Genomic DNA, 18,553 nt, shown 5'->3' with positions numbered 1-18,553 from the left:
CGTGGAGCGGCTGGGCCCGTGAGCCATGGCTGCTAAGCCTGCACGTCCGGAGCCTGTGCTCCGCAGCGGGAGAGGCCACAACAGTGAGAGGCCCGCGTACCACAAAAAAAAAAAAGAAAAAAAGAAATGGCTGAGTTATTTCCCAAAGAGATTGTACGTTGTACCTTCCCACCAAGAGAGTGTGGGAGTCCCAGTTACTCCCCAGGGTGTTTGGTTTGGGGGGCAGGAGGGGAGGCTTGAGTCTCTCTGCCCTTCCCTTCCAACCACTATGCTGACTTGATGGGTCCCAAGTTGTGAGCACCCAGAAGAAGGGGCTGATCTAGGTAACTCTCTATGCAGTGCTTACTCAGCTAGACTTTAATATTAAAGACAGTTGATGAGGACTCGTTTAGCTCCATGGTACAAGATCATATCCCCTGACTGCCCAAGAAGTCTTACACGAATTATGATCATTCAGTGGTCACCCAGTTGTGGTGCTTTTGACAACGCTGTTTCAGAAGAAGTGTGGGCCCCACTGTATGACAAGGCGATTAGCTGCCCTAGCTGGGCTCCAGGGCAGACTTTGTGGTCCCCAAGAGGCATGCATGCTGTCTCTGTCCCCTCTGCCTCACGCAGACTGCCAAAACCTCTGCCAAAGCCTCTGCAGCGGTTGGGCAACCCTGTCAATCTGACCAGAGCCCATGCACCGCCCCTTGGGGTAGGCCGCCCAAAGTTGCATCCCATTACCATCTCAAGAGGAAGAGTTTTGTAACAGCAGTTCCTGCCCTGGAGAGCTGGTGAGAACTTCTCCTTATCAAAGGCAGTGAGGAGGTGGGGGGCAGGGATGGAGGGAGTAAGGGGCAGAGCTGGGGCTCCCGGAGCCATCAAGGCAATAGAATCACCCCTGCCCTAAAGGACAGCGGTCCCTTTCTGGAGGTTCGACTTGCTCAGACACTGTTATTAGGGCAGGTTCTTATTACTGCAGAATACATCATATTCTAGTAGGAACTCCAGCATGGAGTTCAGACTTACCTGAGGAACTGATGGGGGTGAGGGGAGCTAGCTGAAGCCTATGTTCTACGAGGTAGCAAGATGCTCCTGGACAAGAACTCAGGAGGAAATCAGGGGCCAGGAATGGGGGAGCTTGACCTTCACCCCCTGTTTGGGAGGGATGGAAGGGCAATGCTGAAGACCAGCCTCTAGCTCAACACTGCCCCCCAAGGAGTCCCCACCAGGTCCAATGGAGAGCACAGAAGCTCCACAAAGATATTGGGAAGCTCATTAGGCTCTGGGGACCCTCCGGCGGAAGGTTCCACAAGGGTCACCATAGACTATCCCAGAGCGTGGCACTGAAAGGGCACCAGTTCCCCAGTGGTGAGTCCAGAGCACACGTCTAGCCCAGCAGTACCAGAGGAGCCCCTGGGGGACACCTCCAACAGACTCTCCCAAATTCCTGGGGCACATTCTACAGGGGGGGTAAGCCCTGCATGAACACACGGGGTCTGAAACAGTGCAATCTGGGTTATTGCTGTTGATGTGCCTTCATTTGTGCTCACAGGCTGGGGGTGCCCTGGGAAATATGGGCGACATAATTATTTCTTTAAATTAGATGTCACTCGGATGCACTAACGTACATTGGTTTCCTCACTTTGTCAGTTCATTCAGTGCTCAACAAAATGATATCAAGCACCTAGGGTTTGCCAAACACTGTGTGTGTCTGGTTTGGGGAGACGAAAATTTCATATATATATCTCTATATATATCTATATATATGAAATCCCTGCTTTCAAGAACCTCACATCAAGGAGGAGGAAGCAGCCAAACTGATGATTGTAAGTCCCCGAAATTGGTGCCATTGTAGAGGCAAGCCCGGGGGACGCAGAGGAGGACAGAGGGGGGCGGCAATGCATGGAGGTGATGACTGGGCTGAACTGGACAGGAGAGAGAGCTGGCCGGCCCAAGAGGGTGGGGATGAGGAAAAGGGAAATGAGTGCCAAGGCCCAAGCGGAACCAGAACAGCTCTGAGGGGGAACTGCAGGTCGTTCCCTGTGGCCAGAGTTAAGGATACAAGAGGGCATGGCCTGAAATAAGGCTGGAGAAGCACACAGGGTCAGATGCAGGGGCGCCAGGTGCCACAGCAGGAATTTGACTCTGCCTGAGGGCAACGGGAGTCTTTGAAGGGTTGCAAGAGGGAAAGAGGGTGATCAAATTCACTTTTTTTTTTTTTTTTTTGGCCACACCGTGCGGCTTGTGGGCTCTTATTTCCCCAATCAGGGATCCCAATCAGGGATCGAACCCAGGCCCACCACAGTGAAAGCGCCGAGTCTTAACCGCTGGACTACCAGGTAATTCCCTCAAATTCACATTTTAGGAAGATGCTTCTGGTAGAGAGTGGGGGATGGATTGAGGGAGGAAAGACTTGACACAGAGAGCATTTGGGAAAATAGTGGTCTGGTAGTGTTGGTAGTAGAAGTAGCAGCAGCAACCAACAGTGCCAAGCACCATGCTAACTGCTTTATAAATATAGACTCATTTAATCCACATGACAATTCTATGCAGTGGGTGCTCCCATTATCCCCATTTTACAGATGATGAAACTGAGTCCCGTGAGATGAAATAACTTGCCTGAGGTCTACAACCACTGACATTGCTGGGATCCTAACACAGACAGTCTAGCTCTGAAATCACAGCCATCCCATGAAGAACACAGTAGTTTAGGCAAGAGAAAATAAAGCAGAACCTAACACCATCAGTGAAGACGGTGAGGAAGAGATAATCAAGAGAGATGTTAAGGAGATGGCGTTCGTGGAGAGGAAGAGCAAGGCAAGCGTGAGGGGCACGCCTGTTTCTGGGTTAAGGAGGAGGGGCACCCGTGTCAGGGAATTCCGTGAGACCGGTTTTCTACATGTTGAGTTTGCAGCATCTGTGGGACCTCAGGGGAGATTCAGGAAGTGATTAAATGTAAGAATTTGAGCTTAAAGAGAAGCTTAGAAGAGAAGCTGGGAACTATAGGTGTAGGAGACACTGGCACATACTGGGTTGGGGCTGAAGCCAAGGAGGCAGGAGGACTAGTCTAGGGAGAACAGGTAGAGAAGAGGACCGAGGCAGACTCTGAGGAACATGCCTATTTGAGGAATGAATTGAGAAAAAAAGTAACAAATAAGTCCAAGAGAAGTTCTCTGAGCAATAAGAAAACAATGGGATCAGTGGGGTTAAATGGTTCAGAGATCAAATAAGATAAGGCTTGAACGGTATCCATTTCACCGTAAATACAGTTAAAAAGCATACTGCAGGCTGGGAGAAGGTATTTTACCATGATTGACAAGGATGAGACAGTATGAGTAGACAGGGTAACAGGCCCTTTCATAAACTGGTAATAGGAGAATACACTGCAACAGTCTTTTTGAAGTGCAATGAGTAGTATTTATCAACATATCAACATGCACAGTTATGACCCAGCAAAATTATACTTAAGCTACTGAAACACTCGTACAAGTTTCCAAAGACCAATATCCAAAAATGTTCATAGTGAGACCCTAAATATTCATCTATAAGGTAATTATCAAATAAGTCAGGTATGTCCTTGCCATGGGCCATTATGTCATCACTGAAAAAAGTAAGATGGATCTATATGTACTGATGTGAAAGAGGTACATGATACATTGTTACAGTGCAGAACAATATAACTAGTTAAATAGGATTTTATTAAAGAAGGAAAAAACATGTTTGTATGTGCATGGGGGAAGTCTGGAAAAATATTCACAAGATACAGGTGAACAGAAGGATGGAAGAGAATCACATTTTAATTTATATGCTTTTTACCACCTGCTTTCTTTACCATATGCACAGTTTATTTTTATAATATTAAAACAGCTTTATTTAAGAAAAGAGTTTACTGGATTTAGCAACCCTAGGTCACTGGGAACATTGGCAAAAGCTGTTTCCTCAGTACAGTGGGCAGGAAGCTGGTTACAGTGGGTTGAACAGGGAACAAGAAGTTGGCAAAGTGGAAAAGGCAACTGCTCACTGCTTTTTCAAGAAGCTTGCCTGTGAAATGGAGGGCCCAGGGGGAGTGGTCGCTAAAGGAGTTCTAGAACAGAAGGAGGGAGAGAAAGACATAGGCAAGTTCAGGGAAAGAGGTGGTTGAGAAGCAGAGGGTGCACAAGGCACGACCTTCAAGGACGTGAGGTGCAGTGGGGTCCCACAGCCAGGTGCAGGACCGAAAGAGAAGGAAGGATACTTCTCACGCTGCTCCTAGAAGGAAGGAAGAAAGGGTACACACAAATTCAGGCTTACGTGTCAGCTGGGGGCTGGGGTTGCCTGCATCTCCCTTGTAAAGAAGGAAGTGTACGTTGAAAACAAGACAGAGGTCAACTAGGTAAACCTCCACCTTCAGACTGGCAGACTCTTGCAGAAGCCATTAGACAAGAAGGCATGAAAATTCCCAGCTCTCATTACACAATTGCCAGGAGGAGGCTTGGCCTTCAGTCAGAGTCCCAGAACAGACCTCGTTGCTCCTCTGCAGGAATACCTCCCCTGGTGGGCCTCCTGGATTTCCCCCTCAGCAGCCCTGGGTCAGAACTTTCCACGTAAAGGCTGCTTTGCTTTTTTCCTGTCCAACAGGTGTGACAGCTCTCAAGCCCTGAGTCACAGAGGAGGCATCAGTGGCCACTCCAATAACACAGCAGCTGTAGCAGCAACAACAGGTAGGTGAGCAGTTCGGTCTTCGGGCTGCTGGGGACTATTTCTGATAGAAGGAATTTGGAAACTTCAGTCTCTTCCTTTGAGTCCCCTGAGAACTGAAGTGGTGAATTGCAGGAACAAAATAAGTCTGCACCAAGACAGCACGGTACAAATGAACTTTCTACAGTAATGGAAATGTCCTGTATCTGCACTGTCCAATATGGTAGCCACTAGTCACATGTAGCTATTGAGCACTTAAAATGAGAAACTAAATTTTTATTTTATTTTAATCAATTTAAATTTAAGGGACTTCCGTGGTGGTGCAGTGGTTAAGAATCTGCCTGCCAATGCAGGGGACACGGGTTCGAGCCCTGGTCCAGGAAGATCCCACATGCCGCAGAGCAACTAAGCCCGTGTGCCACAACTACTGAGCCTGCATGCCACAGCTACTGAAGCTCACGTGCCTAGAGCCTGAGCTCTGCAACAAGAGAAGCCATCACATTGAGAAGCCTGCACACAACAACGAAGAGTAGCCCCCGCTAGCCACAACTAGAGAAAGCCTGCGTGCAGCAACGAAGACCCAACGCAGCCAAAAATAAATTTTTTTAAGTGCACAGTATAATGCCCTTTAAATATAAATATGAAGTGCATTTACAAACATATTAAATTTAAGTAGCCACATGTGGCTAATCTCATTTTCCAGGGGACCACATTGAGGCACAGAGAGAAATGACCTGCCCAAGCTCACCCTGACCATTAACAGCAGAACCAGGACTGGATGCCGGTTCTGTATTCACCCCACCATTGGTAGGCCTGCTGTGGGCTCAGTGGAAATGAAATCAATCTAATGAAAATCAAGAAGTAGGATGGTTAGGAAATGTCAAATCTGGGCTGTCCTTTGCACACCCAGTTGTCTGGGACAGAGAGGTACTTAGTGGAGCTCAGCCCCACACAGCAGTGGACACAATAGCAGATTTGAAGTCAGATTAAAAAAAAAAAAGTCTCAAACACTGCTTAAAAGTCAGTTCATCTGCGTCACTCTAGGTAAGTTGCCTAACTCCGGAGTCTTAGTTTCCTCATTCAGAAAGTGCACACTCCATGGGGTTGTTGTGAGGATTAAATGATACAGATTCTGAAAATCACTTTCCCTGGAAGCTAGGCCTTAGCAGGCACTCAGCGTTAGAGCTCATGTGACTATTGCTAGTCAGGTTAAAGCAAATTAAGATGTACCTGGAAGTCAGCCCCGAAAGCGGACCCGATGCTTTCTCTTGCTTGGGGATGTAGTGGGAGAGAACCCATGCTATTAGTTAATTATTTCAGTAATAATAATCACAACAATAAATGCTAACATCGCGCTTTATATGTGTCTTAAGGACTTTACAGGTAATCCCTCATTTCATCCTCAGCACAACCCAGTTAGTTAGATTCTATCATTGGCCTCATTTTACAGATGAGTAAACTGAGACTCAGAAAGGAAAAGTCGCTTGCCCAGAGTTGCTAGGCTAGCAGAGTTCTTAACTGCTGTTCTCATGGCCTCTCTCTGTGTGTCCTGGGCCTTTGCCTGGGTTTAGCATCACCTGGCAAGGAGTCACTGTGTTCTCCACCATGGAAAAGAGAAAGGTGACAAAGAACGTTTGCTAAATAGCTAGACTCAAAGGCTCTTTCCTAGGGGTAGGCAGCTTAGATGAGTTTGCCACAGGCTTTGAGCACTGTGTGGGCCCTGGGATGCATGGAGCAACAGGTCAGGGTAAGGAGTAGTGGAGGGGACTGAGGCATCAATCACTGGGGTGGGGGCTTAGGAGGGAGCAGTGAATTAGTGTTCACTGCTGTGCCTGGATTTATCCTTTCAATTATTATCAACAGCAAATGTGACAAAATATATTCTTGGTGTCACTCAACACTGTTTTCAAAAATGTATTTGAACTTGGGTGGGATTTTAACTTTTACCAAATGGCTTTCTTTCCAAATTAGATGGTCTTGGTTCCAAAGGTAGTAGCTACTGCAGATCCAATTCCAAGTGGACAAGCTAAGAAAAAATAGCAATGCCCTAAGAGAGGCATGCGGTCAGAGCAGATGGTTGGGGAGGGAGGTGAAAGACCAGGTGAGGTGGAACCGGGCCCCCATTTGGGGATGGGAGTTCTCAAAGGGGTGTGGCATGGAGAAGGAATCTGTGAGGCTTTAAGGATGCCCAGGGTGAATGGGGTGGAGACAAGAGGCATTAAGTCCAGGGAAGAAAGCCACCAGATGCACCAGAAGCTAGTTCCGTTTCTGTTGCCTTAAAGAGCTGTTCCCCTTTGAGATGGGAAAGATGTTTAAGAGCAGTAGTGCTGCTGGGTTGTAAGCGTGGGGTGCCCGAGACAGCTGGATTGTGGGGAGAGTCAGACAGGGTGGCTGAAAGAGCCAGGGGCTGCTGAGCTCAGGGCAAAGATAAGAGAAATCCGTGCCGTCCTGGGCCAACTACTTCCTTTGGGTGGGCCTCAGTTTCCTCATCTGTGAAATGGAAAGATTGGCTAGAAAACCCCACAGGCCCCTTCCCAGTGTGAACTCTGCCAGTTAATAAAATGACTACTAGTTATCAAAGAGTTGACCTGGGAATTAATTATTCAAGCTATCAAAGACATCCCACACCCTCAGGGGCTCCACCCCAGAGTTGAGCAATCTAATCCACCACTCACTTCCTCCACTGTGTTCTCACCACCGCCGCCCTTTGTGTCAGGCACATCTGCATTCCTGGAGGTGTCCCACAGGTGACAAGCCCAGAATCCTGGTAAGTCTTGGAACACCCTTCCAGAATGTCTCTGTTCTCTGTCCCCCCTTGACACCCAGCCTCCATTTATCCCCTCCATTTATCCCCACACTCCTCAGTCTCTCCATTCTTTCTCTAGGCCTCCCTATCCCCAAAGGGAGAGGTTCTGCCCCTCTTCCCTACACCTCTGTCCAACAAGCACCTAGGGCAACTGACTGCCCACCGCCTTCTCTTGCAGACCCAGCCGGCTCTCCCTGCCTTGGCTAGGATTGGGTCTGAGGAAGATCCAGATACTACTGAGGCCCTCTTCCCCTATATTAAATGTAAATATGTGTGGATTATATTTCTAGAGAGAAAGGACACTGGAATTGTATACAAATAACCTTGAATTTCTTGTTGTTATTATTGTGTTGCCGTTGTTAAAAAGATTGCCTTAAATGTTTGGGCTTTTGTCAATGTAGCATTTTCATGAAGTAAATTAGAATCATCCTTTCCATGAGTTTTTGAACTATCATACTATCATGAGTCATTAAGGGGCTGGGAGTTTCATTCACTGAGGGGATCTCCTGCTCGGTTACCGAGAACATGACTGGATGGTCAGCAGGGGCCAGTCAGTTCAAGGGCATTTGGTTTCTGATTCCTGTAAGGGCTGTTTCTCTCGTTCTGGGCCTAAGGAATAGCAAAGAAAGCAATGCACAAAACATCAAACAATGGGAGCGAACCAGAGCCAGGTTAACTTCATGATATCTCAAGAACTTAGCTTACAGCTATATTTGTTACATGAGCTGTGATTTTTTTTTTTTTTTTTTTTTTTTTTTTTTTTTGAGAAGTATATCTGTAGACTGAAAATAGCGTGTGAAGCCATTCACACCTAGTTGGAATCCGGGCTGCGGCACTAAGAGACTCTGTGACCACAGGCTGGTTTCTGAGCCTTGCTGTGACTGTCTATTTATAACTGCCGAACGAGACCATGTACCTGTGAGGCACAAAGTGGGTCTCAGATGTGTATCTCCCTTCCCTTAGTTTCTCCCTTTAATGTCAAAACATCCTCACCAGAGACTGGTAAATTAAAAACCAAACAAACAACAACGAAACATTCCCCTCCCTCACCCTCCAGTGGCTGGAGGTCATTGCCCTGGCCTGGTTCCCGTTTCTGAGTTCTCTACCTTCTGTCCTAACTTGCATGGTCTCCCTCTGCACCCTGAAGCTGAGCCTTCACGTCTGGGAGCGGGAGTTCGCCCGCACACCTCCAGCCCAGCTCCGGCACAGCCGAGCGCTGGATTATCCAGAATGAGGACTTGTCTGTGAAACATGCTTCGCTGTTGCTGCTTCTTCTGAGAGGCAGCTTCTGCGGCTGCCGCAGCTCTGCCTTCTCGCGGCCAATGCTTGTAAATGAGGGGTTCTCCTCTCTAAGGGCACAAGCTCTCTGCACCCATCATGCTCTGTAACCACTCGCAAAGGTGGTCTTCTCTTGGGTCATGGGTTCCCTTAAGAACATCTCTGATCATCTGCTCCCGGAAGTGACCCACCTTGTGACTTCATTAGGCATTACCCTGGGCTTCTGAGCAAACTTGCTCTTGACCTTGGGGCTGCAGAGTCAGTGATTTCACGCAGGTTTTGTCAGCACCACTGGCTGAGCCAGCTGTACTATCCACCTCTCTCACTACCGTCCCTGCCTCCTGGCCAGACTGGGCCCCGTCCTTATCATCACATCGTTTAGGTTCACAGACTGATCTAATCTGTTCTATCTGTGGTACCCGTGTGCTGAGAAGGCAATTTATCTGGCTCCCATCACTTAGGGGAGAAATACCTTCTCAGGAAGGTGAAGGCTAAGAATTCTCTCACTCTAGGGAAAAGGGGCATTGTTTCTCCAGTTTCCCTAACCTCACTTAGCTTTTTTTTGCTATGTATGATTGACAGTAACAGTTTCTTCTGCTAAAGAGAAAAGCTTCCTAGGACCTTTGTTGTTGTTGATGATGATGATGATATTGTTGTTTTAATATTTGTGTTTCCTTTGCAAGCCTATATATCTTTGATTAATCTTTTTTAATTGAGATATAATTCACATACTATAAAAGTCATTTTATGTGCATACACACACACACACACACACACACACACACACACAGAGGAATACTACTCAGCCATAAAAAAGAACAAAATAATGCCATTTGCAGCAACATGGATGGACCTAGAAATTATCGTACTAAGTGAAGTAAGTCAGACAGAGAAAGACAAATATCATGATATCACTTATATGTGGAATCTAAAAAAATGATACAAATGAACTTATTTAAAAAACAGAAAGAGACTCACAGACATTGAAAACAAATTTATGGTTACCAAAGGGGAAATGGAGGGGAAAGGGATGGATTAGGAGTTTGGGATTAACGGATACACACTACTGTGTGTAGAATGGATAAACAACAGGGACCTATTGCATAACATGGGGAACTATATTCAGTGTCTTGTGATAACCTATAATGGAAAAGAATCTGAAGGAGAATGTAATATGTATGTGTAACTGAGTCACTTTGCTGTGCACCTGAAACTAACACAACATTGTAAATCAACTATACTTCAATAAAAAAATTTTTAGAAAAAAAAGTCACCAATTTACAGTATACAATTCAGTGGGGTTTTGTATACAGATGGTCCCCAATTTACAATGGTTCAACTTAAAATTTTTCAACTTTATGATGGTGCAAAAGTGATACTCCTTAGCTAGAAGCTGTACTTCGAATTTTGAATTTTGATCTTTTCCCAGGCTAGCAATGTACAATAGGATACTTTCTCATGATGCTGGGCAGCGGCCATGCAATCATGAGGATAAACAACCGATACACTTACAGCCATTCTTTACCCATACAAGCAACCATTCTATTTTTCACTTTCAGTATAGTATTCAATAAATTACTTGAGGTATTCCACACTTTATTGTAAAATAGGTTTTGTGTTAGATGATTTTGCACAACTGTAGGCTAATGTAAGTGTTCTGAGCACATACAAGGTAAGCTAGGCTACTCTACGAGGTTCAGTAGGTTAGGTGTATTAAATGCATTTTCGACTTAGGATATTTTCAACTTATGATAGGTTTACTGGGACATCACCCCATCATAAGTTGAGGAAGATCTATATTCACAAAACTACATAATCATTGCCACTGTCTAATTCCAGAGCACTTTCATCACCCCAAAAAGAAACCCTGTACTCAGTAACACTCCCCCGCCCCCAGCCCCTGGCAACTACTAATCTACTTTTTGTCTCTAACAATTTGCCTCTTCCGGACATTTCACATACATGGAATCATACAGTATGAAGCCTTTTTTGTCTGGCTTTTTTCACTTAGAATAATGTTTTCAAGGTTCATCCATGTTGTAGCCTGTATCAGTACTTCATTAATTTTTTTTTTTTTTTTTTTTTTTCCGGTACGCGGGCCTCTCACTGCTGTGGCCTCTCCCACTGCGGAGCACAGGCTCCGGACGTGCGGGCTCAGCGGCCATGGCTCACGGGCCCAGCCGCTCCACGGCATGTGGGATCTTCCCAGACCGGGGCACGAACCCGCGTCCCCTACATCAGCAGGCGGACTCTCAACCACTGTGCCACCAGGGAAGCCCTTCATTAATTTTTATGATTGAATAACGTTCCCTTGTATGTGTATGCCACAATTTGCTTGTCTGTGTATCAGCTGATGGACATTTGGATTACTTCCACTTTTTCGCTGCATGCTGCTAAGAATATTCACATACAAGTTTCTGTGCAGACGTATGTGTTCTATTCTCTTGGGTACACTAGGAGTGGAATCACGGGGTCGTATGGTAACTCTACATTTAGCTTTCTTAACAACTGCCAAACCGTTTTCCAAAGCAACTGTGCCATTTTACATTCCCACCAGCAATGTATGAGGGGTTCAACTTCTTCACATCCTCATCACCATCGTCATAGTCCTTCTTTTTAAATTATGATCATGCTAGTGAGTGTGAGGTAGGTCCTGAGCCTTTTTACTTTATGTTCTTCACTTTAACACTGGGTTCCATGTTGAGGTGGGCTACAGACTGGCATAGGGTAACAGGATGGCCATATCTTGTTATAAAGAAATGGTATGATGCTGATATATTTTGTGGTTCAAAAGGAAGCTAATTCAGTAGCTGGTCACTTTACTTCCTCTTTGCAAACTGGGTTAATCTTTCAGGGTGGCTGCAGGTTCCCCCAAAAGAAGGCTCTCTGCTACCCCCATAACAAGGGCAGAGCCCACAGAGGTTAACTAGGTGTGCTGGAGAGTCAGGTCTGGAAGAAGGCACTCACTAGCAAGGCAGGAAGGGTCCCCAGCAGGACTCGAAAGCCACCAAAACAAGGATCGTGTGTCTCCACCTGCCTTCTCTGCTGCCTGCTGCCCCTCCTCCTTAGGCTGGGAACATACTGCCTTTCTCTGCTCACCCCTACATGGCAGAATATGCCTGTTCAGAGCTCCCAAGATAATCTGTTACATTTCCACCCATGTGGAGAATCAGTCAGCCACCTGCTTATGATTTTTAATATATTTTTTTCAAACTACATCAGTATGCCCAGAGCAGGCCCCACGCATCTCAGCAGAAAAATGCTGGGCTGTACTAGTGGAGTCAACTTTCTCTTAGCTCGAGCATCCTGAAACTCCATGCTGCTATCACTCAGACTGTTTTTCCAGAACACTTCTTTTAAAACACCTTTCAGAAAGTTGGACAAAGGGACTCACCTCTTAGGTTTATAGTCAAGCCTTGATGATCTTTTCCTAGGGATCTAACACAATTGGATTGCCTGCTTAGTCCCCCAGATTGAGAACTGGGTGGTACCTCATGTTTCTGACATTAAAATCAGCCTCAATAGTCAGAGATGCCCACCACCGAGGATCCGAGACATGTTCTGTAGGGATTATCCAAGGGGACGTTTCAACAGTGGTTTGGGTGATAGCAGTGTTATGGAAAGTGATAAGAACGTCTCTCTGATGTTGAAGGGAACTAGACACTTTTTGTGAAATGTATCATTTTTTACTAAATATGTCTCCAAAACCTTAGTGCTCCGGCCATTGCTTGAAGTGAAAGTTACTTCCATGTAATATACAAGCTAACACAAAGAATCCTATCTAAATGTTGTGAGCAGACAGACTAGAATCTGGGGAGATGTATTGTGCGGTAACCCTCGTCTCTCTTCTCTAGGCCAGAAATTAAGTTTACTTCAAATATGGAAGGATTTAACTGGGAAAACTACAGTGACGAAGATTTTGGTAATTACAGTTACAACACTGACCTGCCCTCTATTCTACCAGACTCTGCCCCATGCCAGCCGGAATCTCTGGTTATCAACAAGTATGCCGTGGTCGTCATTTATGCCCTGGTCTTCCTGCTGAGCCTCCTGGGAAATTCCCTGGTGATGCTGGTCATCTTATACAGCCGGGTGGGCCGCTCCGTCACCGATGTCTACCTGCTGAACCTGGCCATGGCTGACCTGCTCTTCGCCCTGACCTTGCCTGTCTGGGCCACCTCCAAGGCAAAGGGCTGGATCTTTGGCACAGCCCTGTGCAAGGTGGTCTCACTCCTGAAGGAAGTCAACTTCTACAGTGGTATTCTACTGCTGGCCTGCATCAGCGTGGACCGCTACCTGGCCATTGTCCATGCCACACGCATGCTGACCCAGAAGCGGCACTGGGTCAGGTTCATATGTTTAGGCATCTGGGTCCTGTCCTTGATCCTGGCCCTGCCCATCTTCGTCTTCCGAAGGGCCATCCACCCACCCTATTCCAGCCCAGTCTGCTACGAGGACATGGGTGCCAATACAACGAAGTGGCGGATGGTGATGCGGGTCCTGCCCCAGACCTTTGGCTTCCTGCTGCCCCTGCTGGTCATGCTCATCTGCTACGGACTCACCCTGCGCACGCTCTTTGCGGCCCACATGGGGCAGAAGCACCGGGCCATGCGGGTCATCTTTGCTGTCGTGCTCGTCTTCCTGCTCTGTTGGCTGCCCTACAACCTGGTCCTGGTTGCAGACACCCTCATGAGGGTCCGGGTGATCGCGGAGACCTGTGAGCGCCGCAATGACATCGGCCGGGCCCTGGATGCCACCGAGATCCTGGGCTTCCTCCACAGCTGCCTCAATCCTCTCATCTACGTCTTCGTTGGCCAGAAGTTTCGCCACGGACTCCTCAGGATCATGGCCATCCATGGCCTGGTCAGCAAGGAGTTCTTGGCCAAGGACGGCAGGCCTTCCTTCGTTGGCTCTTCTTCAGGGAACACCTCTACTACCCTCTGAGACCGCACGCAGGGCTCCTCCCTTCCCTTCAGCATCCGCCCCAAGCCGCATGTCCTCTGGCTGCTCACAGCCCTGTGTCCAGGCAGCCCCCCATTGTGGTTACAGGAAGTTGCTGAGGCCGCATCCTTACTAGGCCCCCAGCTATGGATTCGAAAGCCCTGGCCCCCACCTCTTATCATAATTACCATGTCAACTGCTAGAGCTCAGTCCATCCTACCACTGAGACCACAGCACTCTGTCTTCTGGCATTCTTTGAAGACATTCTTTTAAGTGATTACAAAAAGTTCCCACCATTGGGAGACATTAGTGTCAAACACCATTGGTTGCTTCCCCAACTCTCCCTTTCCCTGCCAGCTAACGAAGTCCACCTCCCTTGAGAGAGGCTGAAAATGACAGATACTCACTTTCTCAGACTTCCTTAAGCCAGCAGTGGCCATATCATCTGGTTCTGATAAATAAGAATTAAAGGCAAATTGTGTGCTGGTAAATCACTTTCCTGGGGGAAAAAGTCTTGATCTGTAGCGTTTACCATGTTCTGTGGTGTAAATAAATGCTCCCACCATGACCGATTTCAAGGTGGCAGTGTTTAGCAACGAGATCACAAGATCTAGAAAATGTAATAATCTGCTTTCACAAGCACACACGAACCGGCTTCAGTGCATCATTGCTTACGAAGTCTACTGAGGCCAGGAAACCCCTGGGAAGTATTCCTGATGTGAGAGAGAGAGAGAGAGAAAGGGAAACATACCTTTGGTTCTTGCTTTTGAATATGGTTATAGGATATGCTGTGTGGTGCCAAGGCAGCCACTTTGTGGAAATGAGACAAAAAGTATGCCCAACACACTCGAGCTGTTGGAGCCAAAGGATATAAAGAACCTGAGAGGACTTCCCTGGTGGCGCAGTGGTTAAGAATCCACCTGCCAATGCAGGGGACACGGGTTCAAGCCCTGGTCCGGGAAGATCCCACATGCCATGGAGCAGCTAAGCCCATGCACCACAACTACTGAGCCTGCGCTCTAGAGCCTGCAAGCCACAACTACTGAAACCCGTGCATCTAGAGCCAGTTCTCCACAACAAGAGAAACCACTGCAATGAGAAGCCCACGCACTGCAATGAAGAGTAGCCCCCGCTTGCTCTAACTAGAGAAAGCCCGCAAGCAGCAGCGAAGACCCAATGCACCAAAAATAAATAAATTAATTAATTTTTTAATAAAAAGAACCTGAGAATAAAGAGCCCAGAATAAACCTAAGCATAAACAGTTAAACGATTTTCAACAAGGGTGCCAAGGCTATTCAATGGGGGAAATGACAGTCTTTCACCAAATTGTGCTGGGAAAATCAGATATCCACATGCACAGAATGAAAGTGGACCCTCACCTTACACCACACACAAAAATTAACTCAAAACAGATCAAAGACCTAACGTTAGAGCTAAAACTATAAAACTCTTAGAAGAAAACACAGAGGGAAATCTTCAGGTCATTGGATTTGGCAATGATTTCTTGGATATGACACCAAAAACACAGGTAACAAAAGAAAAAGTAGTTTAATTGGACTGCATCAAAGTTGAAAACTTCTATGCAGCAAAGAACACTATCAACAGAGTGAAAAGGCAAACCACAGAATGGGAGAAAACATTTGACATCGTATACCCTATAAGGGGTTAATATCCTTATAAAAAATTCCTACAACTCAGCAAAACACAAACAAACAAGCAAACAACCTAATTCAAAACTAGGCAAAAGAATTAGAGAATAAACATTTCTCCAAAGAACATAAACAAAGAGCTTATCACTAATAATTAGGAAAATGTAAATCAAAACCACAATGAGGTACCACTTCACACATATTATGATGATAATTATAAAGAAAAAAAAAAGAATGAAAGAAAGAAGAAAATACCAAGCACTGGCAAAGATACGGAGAAGCTACAACTCTTGTGCACTGATGGTGGGTATGTAAGATGGTATAGCCACTGTGGAAAACAGTGTGACAGTTCATCAAAAAATTAAACATAGAATTACCTTATGATCCAGCAATTCTACTTCTAGGTGTACACCCAAAAGAACTGAAAGCAGAGACTCAAACAAATATTTGTACACTAATGTTCATAGCAGCATTATTCACAGTAGCCAACAGGTGAAAGCAAACCCAAATACCCATCAGCAGATGAATGGATAAACAAACTGTGATCTACCCCTACAATGGAATATCATTACGTCTTAAAAGGGAATAAAATTCTGATACATGCAACAGCATGGATGAACCTTGAAAACATTATACTAAGTGAAATAAACCAGACACAAATGTTATATGATTCCACTTATATGAAGTACCTAGAATAATGACATTCATAGAGACAGAAAATAAAATAGTGTTTACTAGGGGCTGGGGGGAAAGGGGAAAATGGGGAGTTATTGTTTAATGGGTACATAATTCAGTTTGGGATGATGAAAAGGTTCTGGAGATGGACAGTGGTGACAATTGTACAACAATGTGAATGTACTTAACACCACTAAACCGTACACTTTAAAATGGGTAAAATGGTAAATTTTACGTTATGTATATCTTACCACAATTAAAAACAAAAAACCTAGTTCCAAAAAGGCAAACTTGAACCACTGGAACCACCTACTTGTAACTTCTTAAGTGAGATAATTAAATGTCTTTTTTTTGTATAAACTACTTTTAGTTGGGTATTTCATTACTTGCAACAAAAAACATCCAAAGTGCTACAGAGAGGTCGGGCAAGGGTAAGCAGAGGTCCTGAATGAGGGTCTGTACAATAAATAAATCCCTTCGTTGTTTAGCGGGTACATAGAGAGAAGGTCTAAAATCGAGACGGAGGCTGGTATTTCTTCCTTCTTCCCCAACCCAAGCCTCCTGCTGTATTATGGAAGGAAACATGTCCTGGGATCATCTTGTGCTTCTCGTACCCTTGGGTGAAACAGGAGTCAAGAGTGTCAAGGGTGGGACTTAGAACGGCCAAGAAAGTCTACCAAATCAGCTGGATTGGGTAGTTGGAAGTCAGAGAGCTCTTCTGAGCTCGACCAGCAACTCTCACTTTGAGTCATCCTTCACACTCTCCCCTCTCCCACACACACACACACACCCATCATTCAGGTTTGACAAAAGGGCACTCATGCAGAATGGGAAAATGACTATGTCACCTAGACAAAACAAAGAATTGGACTCATTCCTTCAACAGTATTGAGAACCTACTCTTCCAGGGCTTTGGGTATATAAACAATCAAAACAGAGAGTGCCTCACCCTGGCACAGCCCCTGTTCATAGGGCTTGTTTCTGAAGGGTCTTGGGCAGGAGGGGCTCTGGCTCTGAGCAGCCTACTAAGGAAGTAAGGAAACAAGGGGAACTGAACTTCACTGTCACCAAACTTTTACCAGCTTCCAATCCCTTTCATGTTAACAACTCTCTGACCATTAAATCAAGGAGACAGCAGCTGTGGCTATGACAAGAGGCCTCTCCAGGCAGACATAGGCAAACCTCTGAGCTTCAGTAACCACTACCCTTAACTCACGAAAGTGCTTTTCCTTTTGCAGTCAACAAGCAGGATTGGGCTTCCCAGGTGGCACACTGGTTGAGAGTCCGCCTGCCGATGCACGGGACACGGGTTCGTGCCCTTGTCCGGGAAGATCCCACATGCCACAGAGCGGTTGGGCCCGTGAGCCATGGCCACTGAGCCTGCGCATCCGGAGCCTGTGCTCCACAATGGGAGAGGCCACAACAGTTAGAGGCCCGTGTACCGCAAAAAAAAAAAAACAAGTAGGATTAATTCAACAATAATCCCTTGTTCCAAGCTCACTCTGTCAGGCACTGGGCTAAACTCAGGATCAAGCATGACTTAGGTGCTCTGGCTGAGTCTTCAGAACAGCTTCTGATTCAGCAGGAGGGAAAGGCAAGGGAATGTGTATTTACAAAACACCCAAGTTGCCAGAGGGACCAATGGTGTCCTGACAGGACAAGGCAAACGGACAGGACGGCTCGCTGAGATGACTGTCGGTGGGAGGAGGCCACTCTGGTGCCAGGAACTCAGCTCTTTCCTCCCTGAACAAGGGCTAGAGGAAACATGGTTCTCCAAGGAAAACAAGAGGATAAAATAAGCCCAGAAGCAATGAGGCAAAGGCTGAGTTGTACTTACGTGAACTATTAATATTTATCCCTGGCTCTTACACTCTCTCTCACATACACATATAAAGACAGTCTTGGGGGTTTCCCTGGTGGCACAGTCGTTGAGAGTCCGCCTGCCGATGCAGGGGACACGGGTTCATGCCCCAGTCCGTGAAGATCCCACGTGCCGCAGAGCGGCTGGGCTCATGAGCCATGGCCGCTGAGCCTGCGCGTCCGGAGCCTGTGCTCCGCAAAAAGACAGTCTTGGCATAAATAATAGACCAGCCAAGCCATCACTAGGACAGGGCATGCTTTTGAGTTGCTGATTTCTTTCTTCCCTCCCATCTTTCCAGGCTTAAGTTCCACTGTGTCAGGGCCCAGCAGCTTTCTGCCTAGATCTGCCCGCTGAGTCTGAGCTGGACCCACTTGCTTCCAGTTCCTATACTTACACTAACAGCATCTGTCTTTTTTCTCTGTCCCCAAAGCTTATGACATCTTCCTCCCCCACAATCCCTCCCCAGACTCTGCAGGATGGGCTCCCTTTTCTCATGACATCAGTACAGCCACCAGCCTCTCTTGGATGATGAGAAGAAGTACCTCCAGTTTGCACATCACATTGAAACGCATCACATGTAGGCCCACAAGGAGGACCACATCATCACACAATAGCAAAGCCAGGGGAAACCTAGAGGCAACCCCCCCAAGGCCAACTCTTTTAATACATAAATGAGGAAAC

The 18,553-nt window shown here is 46.4% G+C and overlaps 1 protein-coding gene across 1 annotated transcript; it reads left to right on the top strand.

Annotated features, from left to right (window-relative positions):
• The first annotated feature begins 7,389 nt into the window (after positions 1 to 7,389).
• Positions 7,390 to 14,169, top strand: LOC132428012 (C-X-C chemokine receptor type 2-like). The gene is made up of 2 exons (XM_060015545.1): positions 7,390 to 7,429; positions 12,601 to 14,169. The coding sequence occupies exon 2, from the start codon at positions 12,626 to 12,628 to the stop codon at positions 13,688 to 13,690; it is 1,065 nt and encodes a 354-aa protein (XP_059871528.1). The 5' UTR covers positions 7,390 to 7,429; positions 12,601 to 12,625; the 3' UTR covers positions 13,691 to 14,169.
• The last annotated feature ends 4,384 nt before the right edge of the window (positions 14,170 to 18,553 follow it).

Source organism: Delphinus delphis, chromosome 7 (assembly GCF_949987515.2).
Source record: "Delphinus delphis chromosome 7, mDelDel1.2, whole genome shotgun sequence".
Classification (NCBI taxonomy): domain Eukaryota; kingdom Metazoa; phylum Chordata; class Mammalia; order Artiodactyla; family Delphinidae; genus Delphinus; species Delphinus delphis.
Note: the sequence above shows the minus strand (reverse complement) of the source record. Positions and strands in the feature narration are given on the sequence as shown.

Coding starts and splice junctions, on each gene's coding strand:
- LOC132428012 (XM_060015545.1), top strand. CDS start 12,626: ATGGAAGGATTTAACTGGGAAAACTACAGTGACGAAGATTTTGGTAAT.